The 25,206-nt window shown below is 33.3% G+C and overlaps 1 protein-coding gene across 5 annotated transcripts in view; it reads left to right on the top strand.

Annotated features, from left to right (window-relative positions):
- LOC125052054 (protein PALS1) overlaps positions 1-25,206 on the top strand; it is a 98,880-nt gene that overhangs the window by 43,196 nt on the left and 30,478 nt on the right. For 4 of the 5 annotated variants that reach the window (XM_047652703.1, XM_047652704.1, XM_047652705.1 and 1 more), the window contains 3 exons: positions 6,157-6,269; positions 7,536-8,176; positions 9,723-9,851. In XM_047652703.1, the coding sequence (XP_047508659.1) occupies positions 6,157-6,269; positions 7,536-8,176; positions 9,723-9,851 (883 nt within the window). The remainder of the gene's footprint in view (positions 1-6,156; positions 6,270-7,535; positions 8,177-9,722; positions 9,852-25,206) is intronic. The other variant, XM_047652706.1, reaches the window with a different exon arrangement.

Genomic DNA, 25,206 nt, shown 5'->3' with positions numbered 1-25,206 from the left:
TAGCCTTAGACCCAAAAAGTCAACGGTGTGCGTCAGGCGCAGGAGGCTCATCACCTACTTGCCTATTAGACTGACATGAAACAGTATCATAAATCTGAATCCCAGACCTGAAAAGGTTGTAGCGCCACTGATTTATTTTGATTTCTTTATCTACGTTATTCTAACTTATTCAAGGCAACCCTATAGAAAGCCTGGTTTATATTCGCTTCTCGTAGCCCTGGGACTATTGTTGCATTGTTAAGCTGATGCTATATTGACATTAGTCGAGAATCTAGGTGGTTATAACAATGTGGACTTTCACTTAATTCTTAATAACCGTGTAAATCTTAGAGGGTCATTCAATAGTACATGTGAAATTGTTTATACGGAAACTCCAAAGCTCGTTTTAAACTTCCAAAATATATGTAATAATGTATGTACATGGAAAGTCCAATTTCGCAGTCATCTGGAAGAAAAGCAGTATTTCACTGAAGTACAACGGCTCTACAAGGTTCAAGTTAGACCTCATATATACCTCATATATCACATCTCTGAGCTGGTGCTCCCAAACACCAGATTCTTCCTTTTGACCAAATTCAGCGAATGGTCATTCTCCAACGTATTACTGATCGGCCTGATTGTCTTTCTCTATGCAGAGATATTGCGTTTTGCGTTTTCTACAAAGTGTACTATGGTGAGTGTTCTGAAGAATTGTTTGGGTTGATCCCTCCTGCCTCGTTTCAACACCGTACGAGCCGTATCAATTCAAAATTTTATCAACATCAAAGTTAGAGTGTACTCCTCCCACAAAGGCCGGCAATGCACCCCTTAAAAATGGGAGTCCATGGGCTTGCGATGACTGCCCTTATTGAGCAAATCGCGTAGGCTTGTTTGCACCCCAATTATGTATATAAAAAAATATTGCTGTAGATTGGAAATAAGAATGTAACTAGTGCACCAAGACAGCAGCAGTTGAGCTGTTGCAGATTTTATGAAGGGCATCAAAATTCGAGAAACGTATTGAGTACAATGTATTTTAAAGGAAATCACCTTTTCATGAAATGGTTGCCCACATCACAAAGTGAAGATCGGAGATCGGATCCCTGGAGATCGGTTGTTTTAACCGACTTCAAAATAGGATGAGGTTCTCAATTCGGCCGTATATTTTTATGTGATGCCAGATCACGTTTTGAATAGATTTTAATTATTCTTTTTTGTTGAAATGAACATAAACGGCATGAAACATCTGATGGTGGTATCCGTATCCCAGGGCAACCGAGGAGAACTCAAAAATCAGTTCAAAATAAAAAAATGATGTCACAATTCGAAAGTGTTTTTTTTTTGTTAAAAAGTATTTTTATTTATTTGACATTTTACGAACAAAACCTGTTATTCAGAATCACAGTTAACCGAATTATTTAAATGATTTAATTCAAATATTTAAAATTTTCCTGTTGATATCTATCATGGCGCTGTGTAGTAAAACACATTGCTCAGGCGATAACACCGATTTGATTACATGTAAAACAAAACCTAATTAGCATAGTTTGACGTATAGTGATAATGGTAATTGTGTGTATTTTTAGAAACTATTTTTGATGTAGTCGCATAATACGTGATTTCTATAGATTTTACTTTTCCTAACATATCCCAATGACGCTACAACCTTTTAGGCTGGGAGTCTGATTTATGTCTCTGTTCCGTGAACATTTACAATAGGCAAGTATCAACCTTCTATGCCTGACACACACCGTCGACTTTTTGGGTGTGAGGAAACCGGCATGCCTTAAACGGATACAATGGACACAGAAAGTCCATTGCTCGCCGCCTCCTCTGTTCTAATTTTTTTTCATTGGTTTTAAATACATAATAAAACTCAAAAACTCAAAACTCAAAATATCTTTATTCAAGTGGGTAACCAAGTACACTTTTGAATCGTCAAGTTAAATTAATCGTTAATTTACATTTACAATAGGCATTGACGTATGTGTTTGATATATATATATAGCATTTCCAACCTTATATATTATATAAAATCACTCTGAAAAATGCATTTTATACATAGAAAGTTCTAATTTAACAATACCAATAAACTACTCTTTAAAGAAATCATTATATTATCCATACGACGAGATATTAACATTATATCGCATTTTCTCCGGGATTAGAACCGCTTACCTCTTTGTAGATTCTTGATTTCTGGAGCTAACAGGTTGTCAAGTGAGTTTTAAATAGAGTTCTAAACCGGAAGTGACAATGCTACCTGTAGCAGGTACCTGACCTAATTCGGCCTTTGTCAAGAGATACTCACTCGAGCGTCAATCGCCTATTTATAGGTTCGATGTAGGGGAAATTTGTAGCGGATATGTTGAAGTGTTCCGTGTTTCGGGATATTTTGTGGAATTTGATTTACAGTGAAAATTATACTGTTGTTTATAGGCGTGTTGTTCCCACGAGAATGTGCGTGTTCCTATTTCACCATGCCTCCTGCTGACTGAGGACAAACCTTTGTTTTTAATTTATTTTATTTTTATTCATTACATAAGATGTCATGTGGAACACGGTGTAATGGTTGCAGCTCACAAACGTTGTGTAATACATAAAACTTGGCGATTAAAAAGAGAGACGGAGAGTTTATTGCCAGTTCTTCTCTTCCGTTCTACGCCCTTGATTTGAGAACTGGCAGTGAATGTAAAATTCGAAGCATTTCATTTTTTTTTGACGTTCATAAGTGTTCATAGTTGTACATTGTGTTACCTATATGAATAAATATATTTTTTTTATAATTTTGAAAATTGAATACAATGAATCGCCGATAGCGAAATCTAATAACATTTCACACTTACGTTCACTGCTGGTGAACGATTAGGAAATCAGCTTTAGGCGCTTCGTCTAATATATCTAATCTCTATGGTTATTTTAAACAGTTCTATTCCTTTTTAGGATACTTGTTTTAAAAAATTTCAAATTTTTAGTTTATTGACGAAACTTAACGCGTGATTTCTTATTAAAATTTAATATTAGTAGAATACATATAAATACCGAATACTAGTCACTACAGATACTTCTAGTTATGTTTTTTATTTATTTTTAAGCCCACAAACACATACACATAAATGATATATGAAGGCAAAAGTATTGAAATTTGTATTTTGTCTTTAATGATATACTTTGGATTGATCAATATTAGAATGTGAAACCAATATGTGAAACCAGCTGCCCACTGAAGTATTTCCGAACCAATTCGACTTAGGGAATACTTCTCAATGGGGGACATTCAATTCTTAAAAGGCCGGCAACGCACTCGCGAGCCCTCTGGCTTTGTGTGGCCATGGGCGGCTGTATCTTACATCAGTTGAGTTTCCCGTTTTCCCCTTGTTCTATAATAAAATATACAAAAACGGTGTAGTGAGGCAATAGGAAGACTATGGTTTACCTAATAACGAATGGTTGTGAATCATTCTTATGTTGATGTCCTGTGAAAAAGCACCCATTTCTTACACAACACCTAGTAAAAGCGACGTTGAGCGAGCGACTACCTAAGTGAATTTGTGTAATAACTTCTCAATTCTCGAATTACCGGCGGTGACTTACCTTTTGACCGTGTAACGCTTAACGGTCTAATAGCGATACAGATTATGATGTGTTTGTATGTAATTTGGAAGTTCCCTAAATATCCGTAGCGGTGATGATTATACTTGGGGTCATGCGGTTACAGAGTAAGGACGCGGTTGAGCCTCCTGCCAAGTTGCTTCATTGTAAAAACATCAGAAGCAAGACTTCTCTTGCCTTGAAATTACTTTTAGAGATTTATAAGTAATACTTTTAAACAATAAAATACAAAAACCAACTGACCTACTTTACTGGTTTTTGTTTAAGAATCAGTAGTTAACCAGTGTATAAAATATGAAAATTTCATTCAGTTTCCTACCATTGTGTCACTACGGTTTTATTTTACGTATCTACATACGCTGACAAAATTGGAATGCTGGAAATGGTCCCAAAGCAGAGGTGACAGCGACTTTTCTTTTAATATAAAGAAACAATATACATTAAATTATCTGCGTGTATTAATAATTTTTTGTTATGTGAAAGAAAAAGGTTTTTTGTTATATACATAAAAGGGATTTGGTTTTGTTCACTCTTGATTCACGAAATCACGTAGGACCACGTGACCTAAGATCCTACCTACCTAGATGCTCTGCGTGTAAAATTTTTATTGGACATAGATTCTTTGGTCGAATTCTTAAAGTATTTGGTTTCTTGGTCACTTGTTAAGACAATATTGTGTTTTTAGTAAATAAATAAATAAAATAAAAATAAATTAGCCTAGATAAAACCAAGTTTTTTACCTTCATGATTAAAAATATTTTCTCTCGGTTTTGTCACTGAAGTATTTCCGAACCTATTCGACTTAGACTCCTTCAAGAAAAGAGCGTACCAATTCTTAACAGCCGGCAACGCACTCGCGATCCTTCTGGCATTGAGAGTGTCTATCAGGTTAGCCTCTTGCCCCTTTGCCCCTGGTTCTATAAAAAAAATTAATATAGTTTAAATGTCTTATGTTTTCTTAATTTGCGTAATTCGCTAACTCGTATGTCTTAAATCAAAGTCGTGTTCATTCCATCAGCTTCCCAAGCGGCAGCGGGCGGCAATAAATGTAAGCCGGGCGGTATTAGGCTGTAATCATCCGCTTCGTTTGACAATATTCTAGACCTTTACGAATACTCTGCAAATCCTTCGACGAAAATGGATTTTAAGCTAGACTATGTTATAGGCGTTAAAAATGTCGGAATTAAACCCATTTTTTTAGAAGAGAATATCGTAACTGTCAAGTCTAAAGGTCTAAACTTCACAGACATAGCGCGAACTGTCATATAGCTCCCGTATGTCCCAAACCAATATGTTTTAGACATACATAGAAGTATGACTTAATCTTAATATATATATAAATATATGTTTGTCCGCTATGGACTCCTAAACTACCGAACCGATATCAATCAAATTTTCACACCGTGTGCAGTTTGATCTAACTTAAAAGATAGGATAGCTTACATCTCAATTTATACCCGCAATATTATTTTATATTGGTTTATTATTTGAAACAATTCTAACAGATGGCGCTGTGTTAAAAGTACCAACGTTTCACATAAGCTCTCCTACCGTTTCCCTTGAATAGTTTACTACTATGTAATATAACAAAAACGGTCTACTAGTAGTCTATATATAATAGGTTCAGTTAAAAATATCTCCAGCACCATCTTTATTTAGCCACAGAGAAGGGTGTGTTTATGTTTGTTACACTGTTTACTTTTAGATTAAACAAAAAATATGCAAAGGAAAAAAACACGTTATAACACAAATGTTTTATAGTAAAAAAGTGTTAATGTATATTCTTGTCATATGCTTAATTTACGGGTTAAAGATTGAATGGATATAGCGTGAATATATTTACGCAACCTGTTACACATGGACAAAGCTACAGTGTGGAACACGATGGACAAATTTAAAATTCTAAACCGTTACATAAAGCGGTGAGCACACTGCGTGACTTCACGCGTCGTCGCGCCCTCCGCTCCACAACTAACCTTGGGACATCTTGCATTCTGTATATTATTTACACTGAATCTGAACATTATTTAACGTTTAAATTTAATTGAGATTGTAGATAAGGGCTGATAACTGTCAGGCTTTAGAAAAATACGAATATTCTGTGCAGAAATTATATTTTGACTGGATAATTCGTATGTAATGATTTTTGTCTAGTCATAAGTTGATCTTTAAATAAAATTTGCACGCTAAAGGCCTGGAATTATGGACTGAGCATCAAGTAATTGCGGATCGGATATGTTTACAATGAGATTTTCCCACGCCAATGGTTTATCCATTCAAGACAATTAATTGTATTCATTTACCTTTAATTCTATTGAAATAGGAGCGATTTTGCATTGTCCACACCACGTCGTGGAAATTTTGATACGCGTTTCTCGCTGACCACGACTGCCGTATAGCACTTGATGTAATAAATTTACGATTAAGTTTTGTTCAGTATTCTTGTTATCATTAAGTATATGATCTTGTGCAAACGTCTTCTTATCTAAGCAAATAAGTAGCTAACAGCTTTCTAGACCAAGGCGTAATTAAATTTCTATATTAATAATGTGTGTAACGTTTCAGACCGCGGCGCCGGTCGGGATCCAGCATCGTAGTGGTGGGAGCTGACGAGGAGAAGAGACCGCCGGATGACGGGCCAGACATGCTCACCATGCTCTCACTGTCTTCAGACACCGGTTAGTTTCAATTTAGTCATGGTAAATAACGGTATTGTGATCGAAAAAATACAATTTACTCTTACACGATAAATTCTTAAACGAGTTTTGGTTCGGAATATATGATTATGTTTTACCCCTTACTCCGGCCACTGATTCCATAAAACTGTATTTATATAGCGCAGTCATGGGTAAATATATGTAACCTAATATACCATAACAATAAATTAGGCTTTTATTTGTCAGATTCAATACGTCTTTGACATGCGAGTGTCATACTAAGCGCATTGCCTCGACTATGAATTTTACACTTTGTCTTTGCTGTCTTATTCATATAGAAATTATAAATTAATTAAAATTTATTTGCTCTTAGATAACCAAGGATATACGATATACGTATAATTAATAGACTTCTTTACTTACACTATAAATTTTTACTACTATTATTTTCTCTACTATTATTATTATTATAATTTTTTTTTTGCGTCTGAGGAGCAAACTCACTGTTTTGGACTGGCAGAATGGCCAGCGCTGTCAGACACGTCTGCTCCAGAGCATAATGCTGAGCCAGTTACAACCACAACACACACATTATACACTTAAAATATACCTTATTATTTTGTGTGTTTTTGTGTGTGCGTTTCGTTAGTAACATATGTTATGTTTATGTCTATGACAGCTATTTAACCTAAATTTTAGACTATAACGTAAAATAGTGTTTTTAATTAAAGCTGAAAAAACGAAGCATATTTTGTTTTTATCTAACTTCAACCCGAAGATGTTTATTTTTAAAGATCGAAACACCAAAACTCAATATGATGGACATAACTAATTTCGAATGCAAATTGGTACTTGGACATTTTCTTTTCGACTTTGAAAAATTAATTAACGACGTCTCAACAAATAGATAATTATTTTTGCTGACATTGAGTTCAAGTGCCGTGAAATTTGATAAATTGACGTCGTGGTTCAGTCGACCTTCAAGAAATAAACAAAAAATATATTGTTACGTTTACTAATTATGCCTTATTTGATTAATTTGGGAAAAAGGACAGTTTTAAATATATTTAATTGGATTTTTTGGCTATGTGATATTTGCTTTTGCTATTTGAACGTTTTATTGAAGATTTTTTGTAGTAGGTATTGTCTTAGTGGGCTATAAAGGTTGATAAAATATATCCTATAGATAGATAATAATATATCCGTACTATTTTATTATAGTTCTCTTAGTTTTTTTGTATGTAAGTTTTCTATTGTATCATTATTGAGTTTTCTTTTAAATTTCAGGACCTCACCGCGAGATGGCGGTGGACGTACCGGACAGTTTTATCGCGAGAAACAAAACACCTCCGCGCTACCCTCCACCAAGGCCTCCTCAGGTACGCGCCCGAACCAGGGACGAAGAACCTCTCCTATCATCAGGCGGTTCAGGAACATCCTTCGGGAGCAAACAGAGCACCGTTCTCCAAAGCCTGAATATATCAGGTCCGAGTTCTGACGGTTCCGGAAGCTTCAAGAACACAATCGAGCTCCTTTCACTACCACAAAGTTCAGATTCGCTTAGCTTCGGCAGCAAGAAGAGCAAGAACTCCTCTGAAACAACCAAATGCGATATGTTATCGGATAGATCCGAGTCGGTAGCTTCCAACGCCACACACAATCTGAGCGATCACAAAATACAACTCCTGATATCGAATGGCGACGATTCTTTATTAGATTGCAGAGAAGGTGTGACCTATTCGGCAAGGACAGATTCGGTTCTGATCAGAGAAGCCGTCTACGCGTCGTATAAGCTACCGCCAGGTTTCGATACGACTCCAGTGTTGCTAGGAAGGGAAGTGGCAGTTGATGTGCCGGACAGTTTTGTTCAGATTGTGAAAACAACGCCAAAATATCCCCCAAGCGATAGAAAGAGCGTTGCGTCACAGGTAATGCACTGCACTTTCATTGGTGGTGGTCATTGGGTTAGATCGCAAGGTTAGTTTGGTAAGGTATCGGTGCTTTTTGGGCCTAGAAATTAAGGTTGATTAATTTGAATATGTATATTATGACTGTCCGTTAGAACTTGACTGAACTTTTCTATTGCGCAATAAGGACTGTTAAATTTATTTTCTGGGAAGTATATACTAGTTAACCTGGTTAAAATGTGTTACTTAAATTGAAAATGCAACATTGTCCTGGTATTTCGCATGCTTACAGCGGTGTAAAAGAGGTTAGCTGATATTAAATAAAATGAAAAAATATCGTCTTTGTCATGCATATTTGCTAATTCGGAGTATTTGACGTATTATGTACTCAATATATTTATATGTATGTACTTGACTATAAGTAAACATATATCCTTATAAATCTCATCTAAGAAATATTAAAATTGTAACACTTTTATTATTTATTAACATTACCAGGTGTTGCATATTCATTTAGAAAGTTACGCTTTTGGATTTCACATTCACTTTCTTTATTGCAATAACATGAGGCGATAAACTTATATTAATGAAGCTTTTTAGAATTTTTACTAACTTAGAGCAGTTGGGCCAGCGATGCAAAATGGATTTATATAAAAACAAAACGATTGACGCATTTCAATGTGGTAATAAAATTGAAGCTACTTGGTGTATATTAATAAACATAAAAGCCAAGATATTCTACAAATTTCATTTAATTTTGAGTTTTTCAATTGCTTATTCACTTCACTAAACAATTTTCATATCATCAACACCTTTGCACGAACGCTCTTTCTATTTGTAATCTTATTTATAAAACTATCTACATCAGCCGTTACTCTTCCAACAGATGTCGCTATTTTAAATTTTTTATAGAGTAAAAAAATGAAAACAGATGGCGCTGATTTAAAAATACGTCTTAATTTATATTTTGTTAATTTGTATGCACGTTGTTCTATGTAATTTATAATAATGTATTTATGTACACATATTATTTAAAATACTGGGTTGTATTTCTATGAGAATGATATTGCTAATAAGGAAAATAATGTTTATTTTTCAGAGGATTCTTGTATGTTTGTATATTACTTACATTTAATTTGCATGTCTTGGGATATTTTCAAGGGAATTTAGCTTATTGGATTATGTATAAATCATTTATCATTTTATACGTTGTGCGAAAGGTTCAAATCTCAACAACATTGTCTGGGATTGGAAGATATATTATTGCTCATACTAGTACACTGTAGACGACGTATTAAGGATTTTGCTGTATGTAAATGAAATGATAACCTATTTAGAGCCCCAATTATTAAATTTAAAAAAGGTTTCTTTTAAAATCTCTGGTCTCTTTAGAAGGCAAAGTAGACAGCGTAAATGTTAAAAGTCAATACATCAAGTATATATATGTGCTTATGAACCTGAGTTGAATTTACATTTACAGACCAGTCAAGTATGGACTGGTTTAATAGCCAGGGAATGCATAACGGTTCTCTCTGTACCAAAATAATCATAGAGCAATATATTACAGCAGATGAATGGCACAGCAAAGGGCATCGCTCCAGCGGTACCACCAAGGGAGGTACCCAGGGACGCACCCCCGAGGCCACCAGCTCATGATGTCACCAAAGAACAGATGGAGTCTATCAAGAAATACCAGGTTTGTTTAAATTTAAGATGCACATAATTTATACTAAAAAGAGTAAAACTTAAAAATAATAATGAATTCATGTGCAATGTGCTGGCGATAAAGCTTGCTTTCAGTTACAAAAATTTTGTTATTTAGGTATTCTTGTAACAGGTCGGTTTTTACACATTTTATTTACGCACTCGTGTATATGAACGCACTAGGCCCTTAGTTGAATCACGAAGTGTCAATTGTATCCCTCATTCATTTACCAGCTTATTTTACGGTGATACAGGAAAAAAATCCGGACTAAACCTATCTATAATTGTTGAACAATTTATAACGATAATCCTATTAATTCTAAATATAGAATTAATTGGAAAGAAATTGTATCTCAAAACAATATGGAGGATTATTATGAAATATAATTTTATCTTCACGAATATTAGACATAATAGGATTAATAATTAATTTTCATGAACTATATAAACAACTGAAGTTGTTTATTTTTAGGAATTCTCGTGATCAGTGTTTAATAAGCTTTTTTAAGGTAATAAAAGGCAAACGGGCAGGAGGCTCATCCGATGTTAAGTGATGCCGCCGCCCATGGACACTCAATTGCCAGCTTTGCAATCAGTACAAAGATCCCTTGTAATTCTGGCTTAGGAATGTATACCATTCATAAAAATCTTTAGGTTTCCATTCGTAAGCGTAAAGCTCATACATATTGTTTGAAATATGCAAGCGTTACATCAAAGCTTTTAGGAATGGAATATTAATATATAGATTTTTTTTTGTTTACATAATAAATGGCTCATGTAAAAATTGATGTGTATCTTTCAGTTGTATGCTGCATCTCGTTTAATGAATTTTTAATGTTAGTTAGCATATACTATTTGACTGGTTACAAAGGAATAAATACATAATCAATGGCTGTACAGCCCCAGATGGGCCTTCAATCTTGCAATCACTTGCTTCTTGCGTCCTCGAACACCTAATGTTTCGAGGTCCTTGACAACTCCATCCCACCAGCGCAGCCTCAGTCTGTGAGTTCAGTAAAGACCTTGGAGTTATGTCAATACGAATTCAAAACATACTGTTACAAATTAATTTTTTTTCCCGGTAATTAGTATATGAATATATATTATATTAAGAAATGTATAAAATAAGGTCCCGCACCACCAGAGTCGGGGTCACTAAGAAATTTAAGATAAAAAAGGAAAAAAATTTAGTGTATTATGAATTAGGTAAATTTGGTAGTAGCTATTAACAACAAACGATTTCTGTATATATATGACACTGGGAGATAACAAAACGTGAGCGTAAAATAATACAATTTATCTCTCGTTTAGAATCCTACGAAAATTTCTTCCTAGGAAATTTATTAACTTGCAGATTTTGTTATATTCCGGTGACATATATATATTATTCATCAACACGTTATGAGAAAATAAGCTCTCCTCCTCAACCTCAGGGCATGGCAGTTAGCATTCTTTTGCTTTCCTGCTTCATAAAAAATATTTTTCACAAAAAAAACTAATTCAAAAATACATGGTCATGCTGTCAAGAAAATGCATAAGTACTATATATTTTAATTACGTAATGCAAATGAATCAGAAAGTTCAACAACCAGCCTATAATCTATTTTTGGTATCACAAAGCATTTTGTGGTTAGTTCTAAACTTTGGTTACCCGTTCCACTTAACTATGCGAAAGTTAAGTTTATTACTAGATAAGCATGTTTGCTTATCTGAGCTTTCAAAGAGCTTATAAGACCTTTGAGGCGATGTTGATACAATAGTGTTGTGTGGCTTGCAAATTTTAAGTTCTTTTTTAATTTGCATATTTTGAGATTAGCGATATTCTGAGTGGAGAGTTAACGTTTTGTAATCAATATGGGTTTACCAAAGTTTGCTATGCGATGCTAATCCTGGTATTTGAGTTCTATTTGCTACCTTTCATCCATCGTAAACTAATCGGGTATAATAACTAATTTCGTCGAAGAGAAGACATTTAAGGTAATTAAAAAATAATTGTTTATTAGGCTTGTACTTTGTAGAAACCAAACTATCTTCAAATAACAATAGACATAGACATAACATTTATTACCAACGAAATACACACAATAATAAAAAAGAAAAACAACTAAAAATTATGGAAAAAAAGGAATAAGGTACATTTTAAGTGTGTAGTGTGTGTCGTGGCTGTAACTGGCCGTGATATATAGATCGCTGATATGCGGTAGACGTTTTTTTTCGTCACGAGTTAATTTTGCGACATTTGGCTGCATTGTTATCACGATTATTATTTCATTTCTGAGGTGCGCGTGCACTGACTCTAACGTGCTTTAGGATACACTAATATTTGTAATATGTCTGATTCGTAATTGCGTCCTTAATAAATTAGAAAATTCCCTGGTCTGCGCAAAGCAGCTGAAAGTAGTTCTTGTTTGCTTTGCGTTTTGTTGTACTGTCAAACCATTTATTTTGTACCAAATTTCACTTAAAGTAAAAATTAATTTCAATTCCAATATAATTAATTTTACCAATATTCTTAAACAAATTAAGAGAAAAATTAATATTTAAAATTGCGCTTTTATAGCAAAACATGAAACGGAAAAAATAATTTGAATATTAAATATACGTGCTCGCAAATGAGTTTTTCCGACCATTTTGAAATACATTTCGCGTAGTTATTTCCGCGTATATTCTCAACAAGTTGAAATGAACTCTAGCGAATGGTGGCTTAATTAAAATTATAACGCCTCGAATGTTGCGTTATGTTTACTAGCAGCTGCTTGCAACTTTGCGTCTACTGGTTTAAACTCTTAAGAGAAACAAACACTAATTAAAACAAAAAGTGGCGATACAACTCTTGCTCTAGGTATATAATTAGCACGTACGTTATCAGACTTTATCCAACAAATGAACGAATACTCGTACTTCTACTAAATCTCGTCACCCTTGCCAGGTACCAATAAGTTTCTGGTAATATACGTATAAGGTTCTGTATAATCCAGAGAAACAGAAGTGGTGAACTTTAATTTTCCTATTTATAATGTTTCACTAATGCCCTTTGCATTACAAATTTCGTACGTTGCAAGTTGCGTACTTAAATAACAGTGGCGCTACAACCTTTTCTTGGCCTCAGATTTCTGTATCTGTTTCATGATCATTTGTCATTCTAATGGACAATTAGGTCATCCTTCTGTGCCTGACACACGCCGACTTTTTGAGTCTAAGGCAATCCGGTTTCGCCACGATGTTTTTACTTCACTGTTCGAGCGAATATTAAATGCGCACATAGAAAGTCTATAAGTGCACACCCGGTAATCGACCTCAAGGATGAGAGTCGCACGTTGTAGCCACTGGGCCAAGACTGCAACACTGCGGCCAAATTGCGTAGTTACGAAAAGCAAATCGTACAATATTATACGATATGAGTATATCACAAACAACAATGGCAAGTTGGTACCTACTCAATGCGTGTAATGAGTATATAAATAGGATTAATTTAAGACAAGAGAAGTAGTAGGGACCCATAAAATCTCCTTAATAAATGAAAAGTAAAAAGCAAGATCTTGTACAGCGTGTATAGAGAAAAGTTAATGCACTTTCTGAAATAACTCTTGCATGTAAAATGCTTACAGTGGGTGCGCTTGAAATAAGAGTCGCTGAACCAAATTTAAGTAAGGTTTAAAATATATAGAACATTTAAATAGGTACTTTGTTTTAAAAACCATAAACACTTTTATTTTGATTCAATGAACGTCTAGTAACCTTTGGCTTAAATAATATAATTACAATAATAAAAGCCCGTTTAATTTCCAATCATTACCAAAAGTAACTTAGATGTGTTTTTCTTGTTATCCTATTATCATGGCTTTCTTCACTAATGTTGATCGGATCCCCATCACGGGTATAGGCTTCCTCCAGCTTTTTCCAAATATCCATGGCTGTCTTTCTCCTTTCCCTTCCCAAACGCTTTTATTTCTTCTATCCCCTTTTTTGGGGCGCCCTCTTCTCCTTCATCTCCTTGATCTTTTTATAGTCTTATTATATGTCTATCATATGTCTTAAAGGTCCACCCTTTATCTGTGCATCTTGTATATAAATATAATAAAATACATATGTATTAAATCTATACTACCGATTTCTAGTTGTACTTTTCAAGTATTGACTCAGTGTTCTACTAAAAAATTGTAGTCGTAAATTTATTTGAAGGACAGGAAGTTTTATAAAGATCCTACTACTGAGATGCCCTACAATGCAGAGTTAAACTGCACCAGTTCCGAAAGGATATGATATGATATTTCGACTATGTGTTTGCGTGTTGTTCCCACGAGAATGTAAGTGCGTGCTCCTATTTCACCATGCCTCCTGCTGATAGGGGACAAGTCTTTGTTTTTAATTTATGTTATTATTAGATATTAATTACTTAAGATGTCATGTGGAACATGGTGTAATGGTTGCAGCTCCTTACAAACGTTGTGTAAAAAAAAAACATGGCGATTAAAAAGAGTGGCGGAGAGTTTATTGCCAGTTCTTCTCTTCAGTTCTACGCCCTTTATTTGAGAACTGGCAGTAAATGTAAAATTAGAAGCATTAATATGTATTTCTTTAATGACGAATCACAAGTGTACATTGTGTTACCTACGTGAATAAATGATTTTTGAATTTGAATTTGAATCACACGCTTAACCACTGGGCTAACAATGCTTCTAACATCTTCTAACACTGGATAAAATAATTCCTTGCAGTCCTTATTTTTTAATAATTTTAGTTGTACCCACTGCATTTCTTGTAACGAATCGTTTAAATAAAAGCAGCAAAATAAAATGAAGGTGTTCTCCCTGAGTCTTATTTTCCACTTGTATTATAGGAAGTTGCAACTAGGTAAAATTTAAAATATGAAAGTCTTAGTTTTCGTTAAATTTAAAAACAATGCGCTATAAAGTAGACGATAAACAATAATTTATGTGTTTGCGTCTCGGGAGATAACTTGCATTACCATACCATTTGTGTTTTATCTTTCCATAATATTTATAACTGACTAGATATATTTTTAGTAGAGGTTTTTAAATTAACGGATTTTCTGTATATTATGATTTCTGATCAGAAGCTTGGACCAACGCCCAGGCTCCGATGATTTCCTCGAGAAAATTCTTTAACCCGTAAGGACTCACTTGGCTTTCAATTTGATAAAGTCCACCCCTTGTTTTTTTTATGATACAGCATACAAAAATACATACAACCCTTATTTTTTATTATTGTATATAGTTATTTTTATTGAAGTATAACATGTATTGGCAAAACAAACGTTTGCCGGGTCAGCTAGTGTGTATATAAATATAATTCAGGTTTCTCATGTGACCTCAAAACAATGATGTATAAATGTTCCAGACATACTTATCGACAAAGTGGGACATCTATTTATAAATATGTAGTTAGGGTCCGCGTCTCCATCGAACCTAAAAACGTCCGAACCATACGCGTTTTCACTACTACACTATTTTCTACATTACTTCGCATTCCTTAATTCAGTCTGTATTTAAAAATAACTGCGTGCGTACAAAGTACACATGTCAGAAGTGAAAATTCTTTGGCAAACTTATTTTTAAGTCATGTTCATATTTATACAAATCTAAAACTTTAGATTTCCGAGGCTTAGAGGGAGGGAAAAAGGAAGATATGTTAGGAATTTAATTGAAAATATTAAGTGTCGAAATTTTTTTTTGATAATAAAAACACATGGCATTTTAATTTACAATTCGTCATTTGAGATTTCAATAAATTATTTTGCATAAAATATAAAATACTAATATTTCATATTTTATTTTTCATATAGGTAATTCGCCCTTCTCAATCGGTCTCAATCGCTCTCTCGCTCTTCTTCGTCAAAAACGCTGCACATCTTCGTGACGTTTCATCCGTAATAATTTTACCCTCAGGCACCTAAAGAAGTTTCACTTCAAATATAGATATTTAAAAATCTTATTAAGAAAGTTGAGTACTCTCCTAAATAGACAAGCGATCGAGTATAAACACCTTCTCATATTTCATAAATAAATAGCACATAAACACGTTGTGGTAGGCTTTGATCTACGCAAGCGAAAAATACTGATAAACAATAATATTTACTGTGTAAAATGATTATGTAATTGGAGTTGTTTTTCATATAAATTATTGAACTTTGGAACGCGCCTGTTGACGAATATAAATTAAAAATAAATACAGAAAAGGTGTCGATAGAGCCGTTTTTTTAATAATAATAATAAAGCCCGTTTTATTTCCAATCATGGGAAAAACAAATTATATTATAATTTGGTCCTTTCTATACAGTTGTCTTTAAGGTATTATCTGTGTATCTTGCTGTATGCACTTCTGTTTTAGTGAACCTTAAAAAAAGTGTCTATTAGGTTAAAGTTATGATCGACTAGTTTGGTATAATACTCATTACTTGCGTTTCTTGGAACTGTTTTATTCTCTAAGTTAATTCAAAAAACAGATTAAATTACGATTTCTGAAACAAATATTTCTTATTCATTTAAAAGTGTTCGTAAGGTTGTGCTAGGTACGTCAATATATTTCTATCTATAAGAATTAATAACTTTTGTTCTTTGGGTGAATAAGAAATGACGAATTCGACCTAAACCAAAATCTACGTATCAGGCACAGAAGGCTGATTCTATTAAAAGTCTCTAGAGTCTATTAAAAAAAAAACATGCGGAAGTGACGCCAAGACCCATAAGAATATAAATAAGAATTGTTAACATTCATCACCGGTGCAGTTACCAGGATTGTATAAGGTGAAGGACACATAAAAAAATAAAAATAGTATGTATCCTAGTACCACATAATCAGGAATATATTAAGTCCATGTCTAATTATTTTTTTTTTATTAGGAATCTTACAGCTAACAAACATATGATGAACAAAACACTTAGACAGATTACATAGATAAACAACACTTATGAAACAGAAAACATAAGTAAGAACATAAATATACTAAAACAAAAAAATAAAAGTAAACTGAAATTTAATATTAAACCAACGACAGTAAATACTTAATATTTCAAAGATTATTTTTCCGACCCAAATATCGGCCAATAGAATTGCACCATTCGACGTCACGTGGTACAACCTACATGGTATTATACTGATAATTTTTTGTGAAAATTTTCTCTGGTCGTTGCTTCAAGAAATGTATTAAGTAGTTGTTTTATTCATTATGAAATTCTTATTTGTTAACTGTACATTTCGTCTCATGGTGCAATTCTATTGGCCGACATTTGGGTCGGAAAAATAATCCCCCGAATACCACACGAGCTTCAAAATTATCGGGCATTTCCCTCAAGGTTCCCTGCAAACAAATATAGTCGTCATGACGACTATATTAATTGTTTGCAACGAACCTATCGGGAAATACCCGATAATTTTGAAGCTCTTGTGGTATTATAAGTGAAAATTAGATTGTTACTGCAAAGTGAAAATCTTCCCGCCTCTTCAAATGTCAAAGTCAAAAATCATTTATTCATATAGGTAACACAATGTACACTTATCAACGTCGTAAACAACAACGTTTGTAAGGAGCTGCAACCATTACACCATGTTCCACATGACATCTTAAGTAAAAATAAAAAATAATAAAATAAATTAAAAACAAGGATTTGTCCTCTATCAGCAGGAGGCATGGTGAAATAGGAGCACGCACTTACCTTCTCGTGGGAACCACACGCAATACATATTTTCTCATATCCTCTTTGGTGAGGTTGAAAATATCAAAATCCATCATTAATATCCAAATCAAATTATGCATGTCATTATGTTTAACATTAGTACTCGACCTCCGACCGAGTGAAGTCTCCCAAACTCTACTTGTCTCTCATCTTCGCCGCCACCACAAACCCCGCTATTCCTTTTATTTCACCTTCCCAGGGTTCTGGTGGGCGTCGTCTCTTGTTTCTTCCCACTGGGCCATTCCAAGTAAGGGTTCTGGACACATTACCAATATCAAATATTGAATCACAACAAACGTTGCACAACATTCAATATCTAATGACAACATTAGGAAGATTAAGCGTAATTGTTGAATTAATGGCCGAAATTAGGTATTCGCAGCATTTGCATAAATGTTATAGACCCTAAAGCTTTATGTTCCAAAATGATTTTAAATACATTCTGGAATGAGATATGTTAATTGCGTATGTATTATTTAATGGTATGCGGGGACTTTCTCTGCTTTTGATAAGTTTAGCAAGTATTTTGAACTTATATGATTAAGTAATAATATCATTTTAATTATAGGTAACTATTTTGTACTTGAAAATATAAGGAAGGTCTATATGCGTGTTTATGTTTCGGATTAAGCTATATGAGCCTATATAATTACTAGAATAATTACCGCGAGAAATACCAAATATTAAAGATTTATCTTAATATGAAACGAAAAAACATAAATTATGTATGTAAATTACTCGATTTTAACAACATATATTTTTTTATATCATCACGCCTTTTTCTCGAAGTGGTAGGTATTACGGATCTCCTCTTGCTACGGTCCTGACATACGTCTCTCACTTTTTCCATGGGCATGACATAAGACATTCACTATGCATGCTCGTCGGTTATGGGCACTTTTAACTTTTCCCTTCTCTAGTATTTCTTGGATTTGCCCAAGTATGAGCGACAAGACTCGACCCAACTCGATTTCCTTCCTTCTCTTAACCCTTCCCTTTCGTCTCCTTGTCATTAAGCTTGAATGTAAATAATTATGCCATATAAAATTTACGATGACGTATTTTAAATCACAAGGTTCTCGTTTAATCTCAAAGGTATCTCATTATTCAGTTATTTACAGTAAAAATATTAATAGAGCCATTGTAAGTCGAAGTTTTAAATTTTTCGTAAGACGCAAGAGAGAAGAGAATTTCAAGTAAACACTGTACTATCTTCCAATTAACCTATATCAAGTACAGTTTCATATTAAAAACATTTTGTTCTTGATGAAAAGCTTGTTTGGAAACTAGGCTGTCAGTCCGGTCTTAACAACGCAACGACGCTACGGTAGTGTGCCACGGACTCGCGCGAAAGCCTGACGTACGGCGGATGTTTACTGTCAAAGTTCCCACAATTTTTTGACAAATCGTGAGTTTTTTCGTGATGTGTTATGGCTGCCAGTGTTTTTAGTGTATGTTTTGATTTTAAATGGATTGAAAAGTTTTTCAAATTATTTATGTATTTTATTGAAATAAATGTTGTAAGGAACTTTGGTACGTAAAAAATATGACTATAGCCTTTGACATTTAAGTACTTAAATAATTAAATACTAAACTATAGTTACTAAAACTTACCATGGAAGCCTACACTTACAACTTTCTCTTCATAAAGTTTTTGCAAATAAAAGTGACGTCATAATCAATAAAGCATTGATTTAAATAAGTAATTAAAGAATTGCGGTATTTATGAGTTGCGTGACACAAATACTGCTTTTCAATTAACATATTTTTCGACACAAATAATCTTTGATATAAAAAGTTACTCTTAGCCATATTGTCATACTATCCGTTGATTAAATGTTGTTTTTGGTTTACGTGAGTACTATATAAATAAAACTCCTTTGACGAATATAACCACGAACTTTTTTGCATTTACGTAACTTTAGAAATCGTGGTTAGCGAGACTGAATTTTTTTATTTGATTTTTATTCTATATAAGCAAATATGTAAGGAAATAAGAGCGAAAGTTTTAATCTATATTTGTATAGGATACAAACGAGTGACAGTATGCCCTATGACCTTCGCTGACTTTCACCACTGAACGTGTGTCGTATAATCTAGTTAGACTAACACGTGCTTTGAAAATGGTTTCTCCTTTAAATGTTACACGTACAATCGTAGGAATATTATGTTTTATTACTTTCAAAACCAATTCCGAATCAATCAATGTTTATGTGATACATTTAAACCCATATACTAATAGCCAAAGGTGATACAATTCAGTTAAATAAAATTATTTTCATGCAAATAAATATTAGTTCACATTTTATCTCAAGCCTTGTAAAATTGAGAAAAATGTAGTATTTATTTAATGTATGTATTGTAAAAGAGTGGCGGAGAGTTTATTGCCAGTTCTTCTCTTCCGTTCTACGCCCTCGATTTGAGAACTGGCAGTATATGTAAAATTAGAAGCATTTCATATATGTTTATTTTTTGACGTAATACATATTGTTACCTATATGAATAAATGATCGATTCGAATTTTGAATTGAAACATATACCTAAAAAATCAATTATAATGACCTACGTAGGGAAAATATAAACATTTTTGTTTAATCATATTTGTAGGCTAATCATTACTTAAGACAAACCTCTCATTACTATAATAGACTCAAATACATATTAAATTATCCCTATACTAGCTAATTAAGGAATATGGTATGTTTAAAAAATGCCGTTTTCAGAGGAGGCATTTTGAAATTGTTGTAATTCGCCTTTTAAATAATTACGTATTAAATTATGCCCTTGAGCTAACCATCGACACATTACCATAAACATGTGCGGTATGGCACAACCGAGGAAAAATGTTCATGGTCATATATCTGTGTACCGTGTAGACTTAATATTCGCTATTAAAACAGTTTTATTAAGGTCTGTGGAGTATCTCCCTTTGTTTTGGTTTCCGATTTCGTTCTCAATTTAACAAGTATGATCCGAAATTGATGATGAACGTGTGAGCATTGCGTTTCTTATTTTCGGTTAATTGCGTAATTGATTTTTATAATATATCCAGATGTGATGTATTATTTCAGATTTTCGATTTACATAAATTCCATTTTAAACCACGCCACCGAACGATTGACTCGATTCGATTGACTTGATAAATAATACTAATATTTTATTAATCATACCAATCATATATACAGTATTTAATGTACAATTTTATTAACCTACATAGTAATAATAAAAAGTAAATTAAACATGTAAAAGTTTGGTCCCTGTTGCAGTGTATCTTTAATAATTAAGATATTATTTTTAATATACGCATATCTATGTATGCTTTTTATTATTATATATACGTGTTATTAAATAAATCTTATTAAAGTGCTCATTAGTTAGTTATATTAAAAAACATAACATAACAAACAATTATATGACTTTAGTATACGATTTAAACTATAATACGTTATAAAATGATTATATCTTAATATTTATCTGAAAATAATTTCAAAGATACAACCCGATAACAGAACAAGAACAAAAAAGTAACGTTCCCCGACCTTAGGCATTGTGTTTCAAGCACGCTAAAGAATTTATTGCACAAGACACGATCGCTACGGAATACCAGGCACAGATTGATTAGCTTTAAATAACACATAGAAAATAACGTTTTAATAAAAACAGTTGTCGCAAATTTCTGTATCCTGACTTTATGCAAGCGGGTGGTGTCTTCTGACACACCGTTTGAGCATACATAGAGAAATTCACTGGTGTACAACAGGGTACCAATCTAGCACCTCAGGTTTGCGTATCGCGACTAGAAATTAAAAAAGCAAGGTATAAATTTGATCTGGTTAAGACTAACGTAGCCAAGAAGATATTATTGGATCTTGAAGAGTCTAATTGGAGGAAGTGAAAAACACTTAATTGAAGTGGATTTTATTCTGCTAAAGATTATGTTATGTTTTCACAGTGTATTTAAAATATCAATATTTATGTTTTTTTTGCAATACCAATTCGCTAATTACGTCCTAAGAGAATGATCACTGTCAAAAAGTCTTAACTCAAAGTTCTGTTTCACAAATCATAAGAATTTAATAATTTTGATTGTTTCTTCCTTTCGTAAATCTTTGAACCTTTTTGTATATATTCTTTTTGGGTAGGTATATCTTTAGTATAATTGTTATCTATACTGATATTATAAAGGGGATAGATTATAATAGTTTTAGCTTTAATAGACTAACACTTAAGCAATAAAATATAAAACATACACAGACACACACCCACACACATACACATAATTTAACCTACACACATACCCTATGTGGTTTCCTCTATATATTGTAATGTAATGTATTGTAATGTATTGTATTGTATTGTATTGTATCTTCTGTCGATCCGAAGTGGTGGAGGCCTGATGACCTGTAACTCAGGTACTATTACCTTTAGCAGGCATCAGTCTCACACAGACTTGCTTTTTTCATAAACAGAAATATAATATAACTGTCACTTCCTTATGTCCTAAGTTTAAGTTTTTGTGAGAAAATAAATAAATAAATAAATTTATTTGTATGTATGTTTTTAACAGATTGGTTCAAATAGTACTGGACCGATTTTAAAAATTTGCTATTTGAATTGCAAGAAAACAATAAGGATCCCTACTAATGCGTATAAAAAATATCTTTCATAGCATGCGCTGCGAAAACTATTGATGATAGAACAAAAAAATGTTCTACAATATTAAAGAACATCTATATATAATTTGCTGTAGGAGTACGAAATAAACTAGTTAAATCACACCTAAGGGGACTACAATCTTCTCCGTACCTTTAAATACACAAGATTTACAGTATTAAAACGTAAGGTACTTGTATCAACATCAAGTTACAATGCAAGTGTAGGCCGAATAGAAACCGGTTTTAACTGGTTGCTTTTCTTACCCTAACGTTGACCTAGTCTGGATTTAATCTAATGTAATAAAGGCCATTCGCTTTTCCAGAAAGTTCTTATAAAGTATAAGTTATAATAATAAATAGTTTAGTTGAGCAGTGTTGGCTTAGTGGCTTCAGCTTGCCTCTCTCATCCCTGAGGTCGTGCACCAATGGACCTTCTTTCTATGTGCGCATTTAATACACTCGAACGGTGAAGGAAAACATCGTGAGGAAACCTGCTTGCCTTACACTCAAAAAGTCGACGGTGTGTGCCACAGGAGGCTGATCACCTACTTACCTATTAGATTGACCAATGATCATGAGACAGATACAGAAATCTTAAGGTCTGGGCTAAAAAGGTTGTAGCGCCACTGATTTTTTAGTTCGGAAAGTGAAACATTCACATTGATTAATTAACAGAAAACGGACAATCAGCCGTATAAAAATTGGCATGCAAATGTCAATATTAACATGTCACAATAATAAGAACAGTTTTTTATAATTGTTGTCAAAACTTATGGTCTAAATCCCGGAGTATAAAGGCAAGGTGCCTTTATAGTCCGCCTTTTAAAATATTAGTGCCTTTCTATGTATGACTCTTCATATTAGTCTAAGATCCCGCTATACAACGACCTTCACCGAGATGCTTATTTAATGAAACTTATTTTATATATAATTTAATATGTCAATAAATATAATCCATATGGGTTGCCTAGCAAATTTCAGTCCAGAGTATGTTTAATAAATTTAAAAAAAAAATATTTTTTTAAACATTTCCCCGGTATGATTATTAGATAAATTCTATACCAATCGAAAGTATGAAGCCCATAGATAATATGCAAACGTTAGGTTGTTTTTAATCAATTAATTATTTATGTGTATATTTTTTATGTGACACTAAAGTATATATACATCTTTAGTAAAAAAGAAAGTTATAGTGATACTGATAGATTGAAAAATATTAAAAAAATTTACTACATGCAAATTATAAAAAAATATTTTTTTTTTAATATTAATTAAACATACTCTGGACTGAAATTTGCTAGGCAACCCATATGGATTATATTTATTGACATATTAAATTAAATATAAAATAAGTTTCATTAAATAAGCATCTCGGTGAAGGTCGTTGTATAGCGGGATCTTATACTATATGTAAAAAACGTATTTAAAGTAGTAATCTGTGCTTGTTGAATCTTTACTAGAGTAGAGAAAAGTGTTTTTGTAATCCTTTGAGAAGATATGATATTTTTATTCTATGTTTAGTCGTAAATGTTTTTGATGGACCTTGAAAGGGCAGATACTTGTTGACAATAAAAAAACTTGTTGAAACTCTTGGAAATTGTATCTTTGACACAATTTGGGTACAAAACTGGCTGTCTGGAAATGCGCCAAAATCGTAAAAACAAGAACTGCGGTGAACGGAAAAAAAAGAAACGAATAAAAGAACAGAAGCCAAACAAGAGGCTCACCTGATGTTAAGTGATACCGCCCATAGACACTTACACAGCCAGAACTTGCGTGTCGTGATAATTCAACCTACAATTTGCTTTCAATAATTGGTAAAGATGCTGTGACCTATTGGAGGACAATGAAAGGCAATGACACAGATTTGTAGTGACTCACAAAGATTGAAGTCCACACAATTAACGTCAGAGACCGCAGTACAAAGTCAGATGGAATAAATTAGTTGGCTTGAGCCGCTTCGAATTTCAAAATCGAGTGCTGTCAAGTTACAGACATTTCTGGAGAGAATTTTTGACAGGTCACAGAATACGTCATTGTAGATTTGACTTGGCAGATCTTTGGATAAGTTAAGGCAGGATTTTGTCCCCGATTTTCCGTGTTTCCTAATTAGATTGTAATATTTATTTCTATATATCAATGTCAAAGAATGTTTAAATCCGAATGTTTTACTATTTCATATTATACAGTAATCTCTCCAAACCGCAGATTCCGCGTTTGAAACGCGTTGTCGGAGTATTATCGCATAACGCGCTTGTATGACCCCATATAACGCGCTATGCACAAATAGTTCAACTTTAACTTTTCTCGTTAAAGGGGATTTAAATCGTATAGTAAGAAAAATATTGTTATGAATGCAATATGTGCGTACAAGTCATTGTAAATGTCACAGTACAGAAATATATCGTGTGCGTTATATGGGGGAATACCCGTGTTATACGAGTGAAATCGCGTAATAAGATAATGCGTTATCAGAGTACCGTGTTATAAGGGGACTTATACAACCTTAAATGTATGGCGAATATTAAGAGCATTCTTGAGCCGCAGTCTATTTCTCACACCCAATAGCATCGAACCTCTTAAAATTAAAACATATTGGTCTAAAAATAAACCGAGGTTGCAGTAATGGGGCGTCTTGTTATGTAACCCAGAGTAGAGGAAAACTTGTAACTAAGTTACCGATTTATCTCGCAACGTTTATAAGTTTAGTTTGTTCAGTAGTTTTTAATTGTAATATTTGATAAAGGAAATGCTCTTATCGGCCAATTCTACATTTAATGAATATTATCAGATTGGCACAAGATTATATATTTTATCAAGATTTTGCAATTCTGTCACAAATCCATATAATATAATTGTTACCTACATAATGTTTTTTGTTAAAATACATAAACAGAAAATTAAAAGAAATTTTAAAAGTTTGTTCTCTGCGGCAGTGTAGTTTTAACGCTGGCAGCATTTCCTCGCTGTATTTGCGATACTTATTCGTTGAGCG

Source organism: Pieris napi, chromosome 8, assembly GCF_905475465.1.
Source record: "Pieris napi chromosome 8, ilPieNapi1.2, whole genome shotgun sequence".
Taxonomy (NCBI): Eukaryota; Metazoa; Arthropoda; class Insecta; order Lepidoptera; family Pieridae; genus Pieris; species Pieris napi.
The sequence above is the reverse complement of the archived record's forward strand: the minus strand, read 5'-3'. Positions and strand labels throughout refer to the sequence as shown.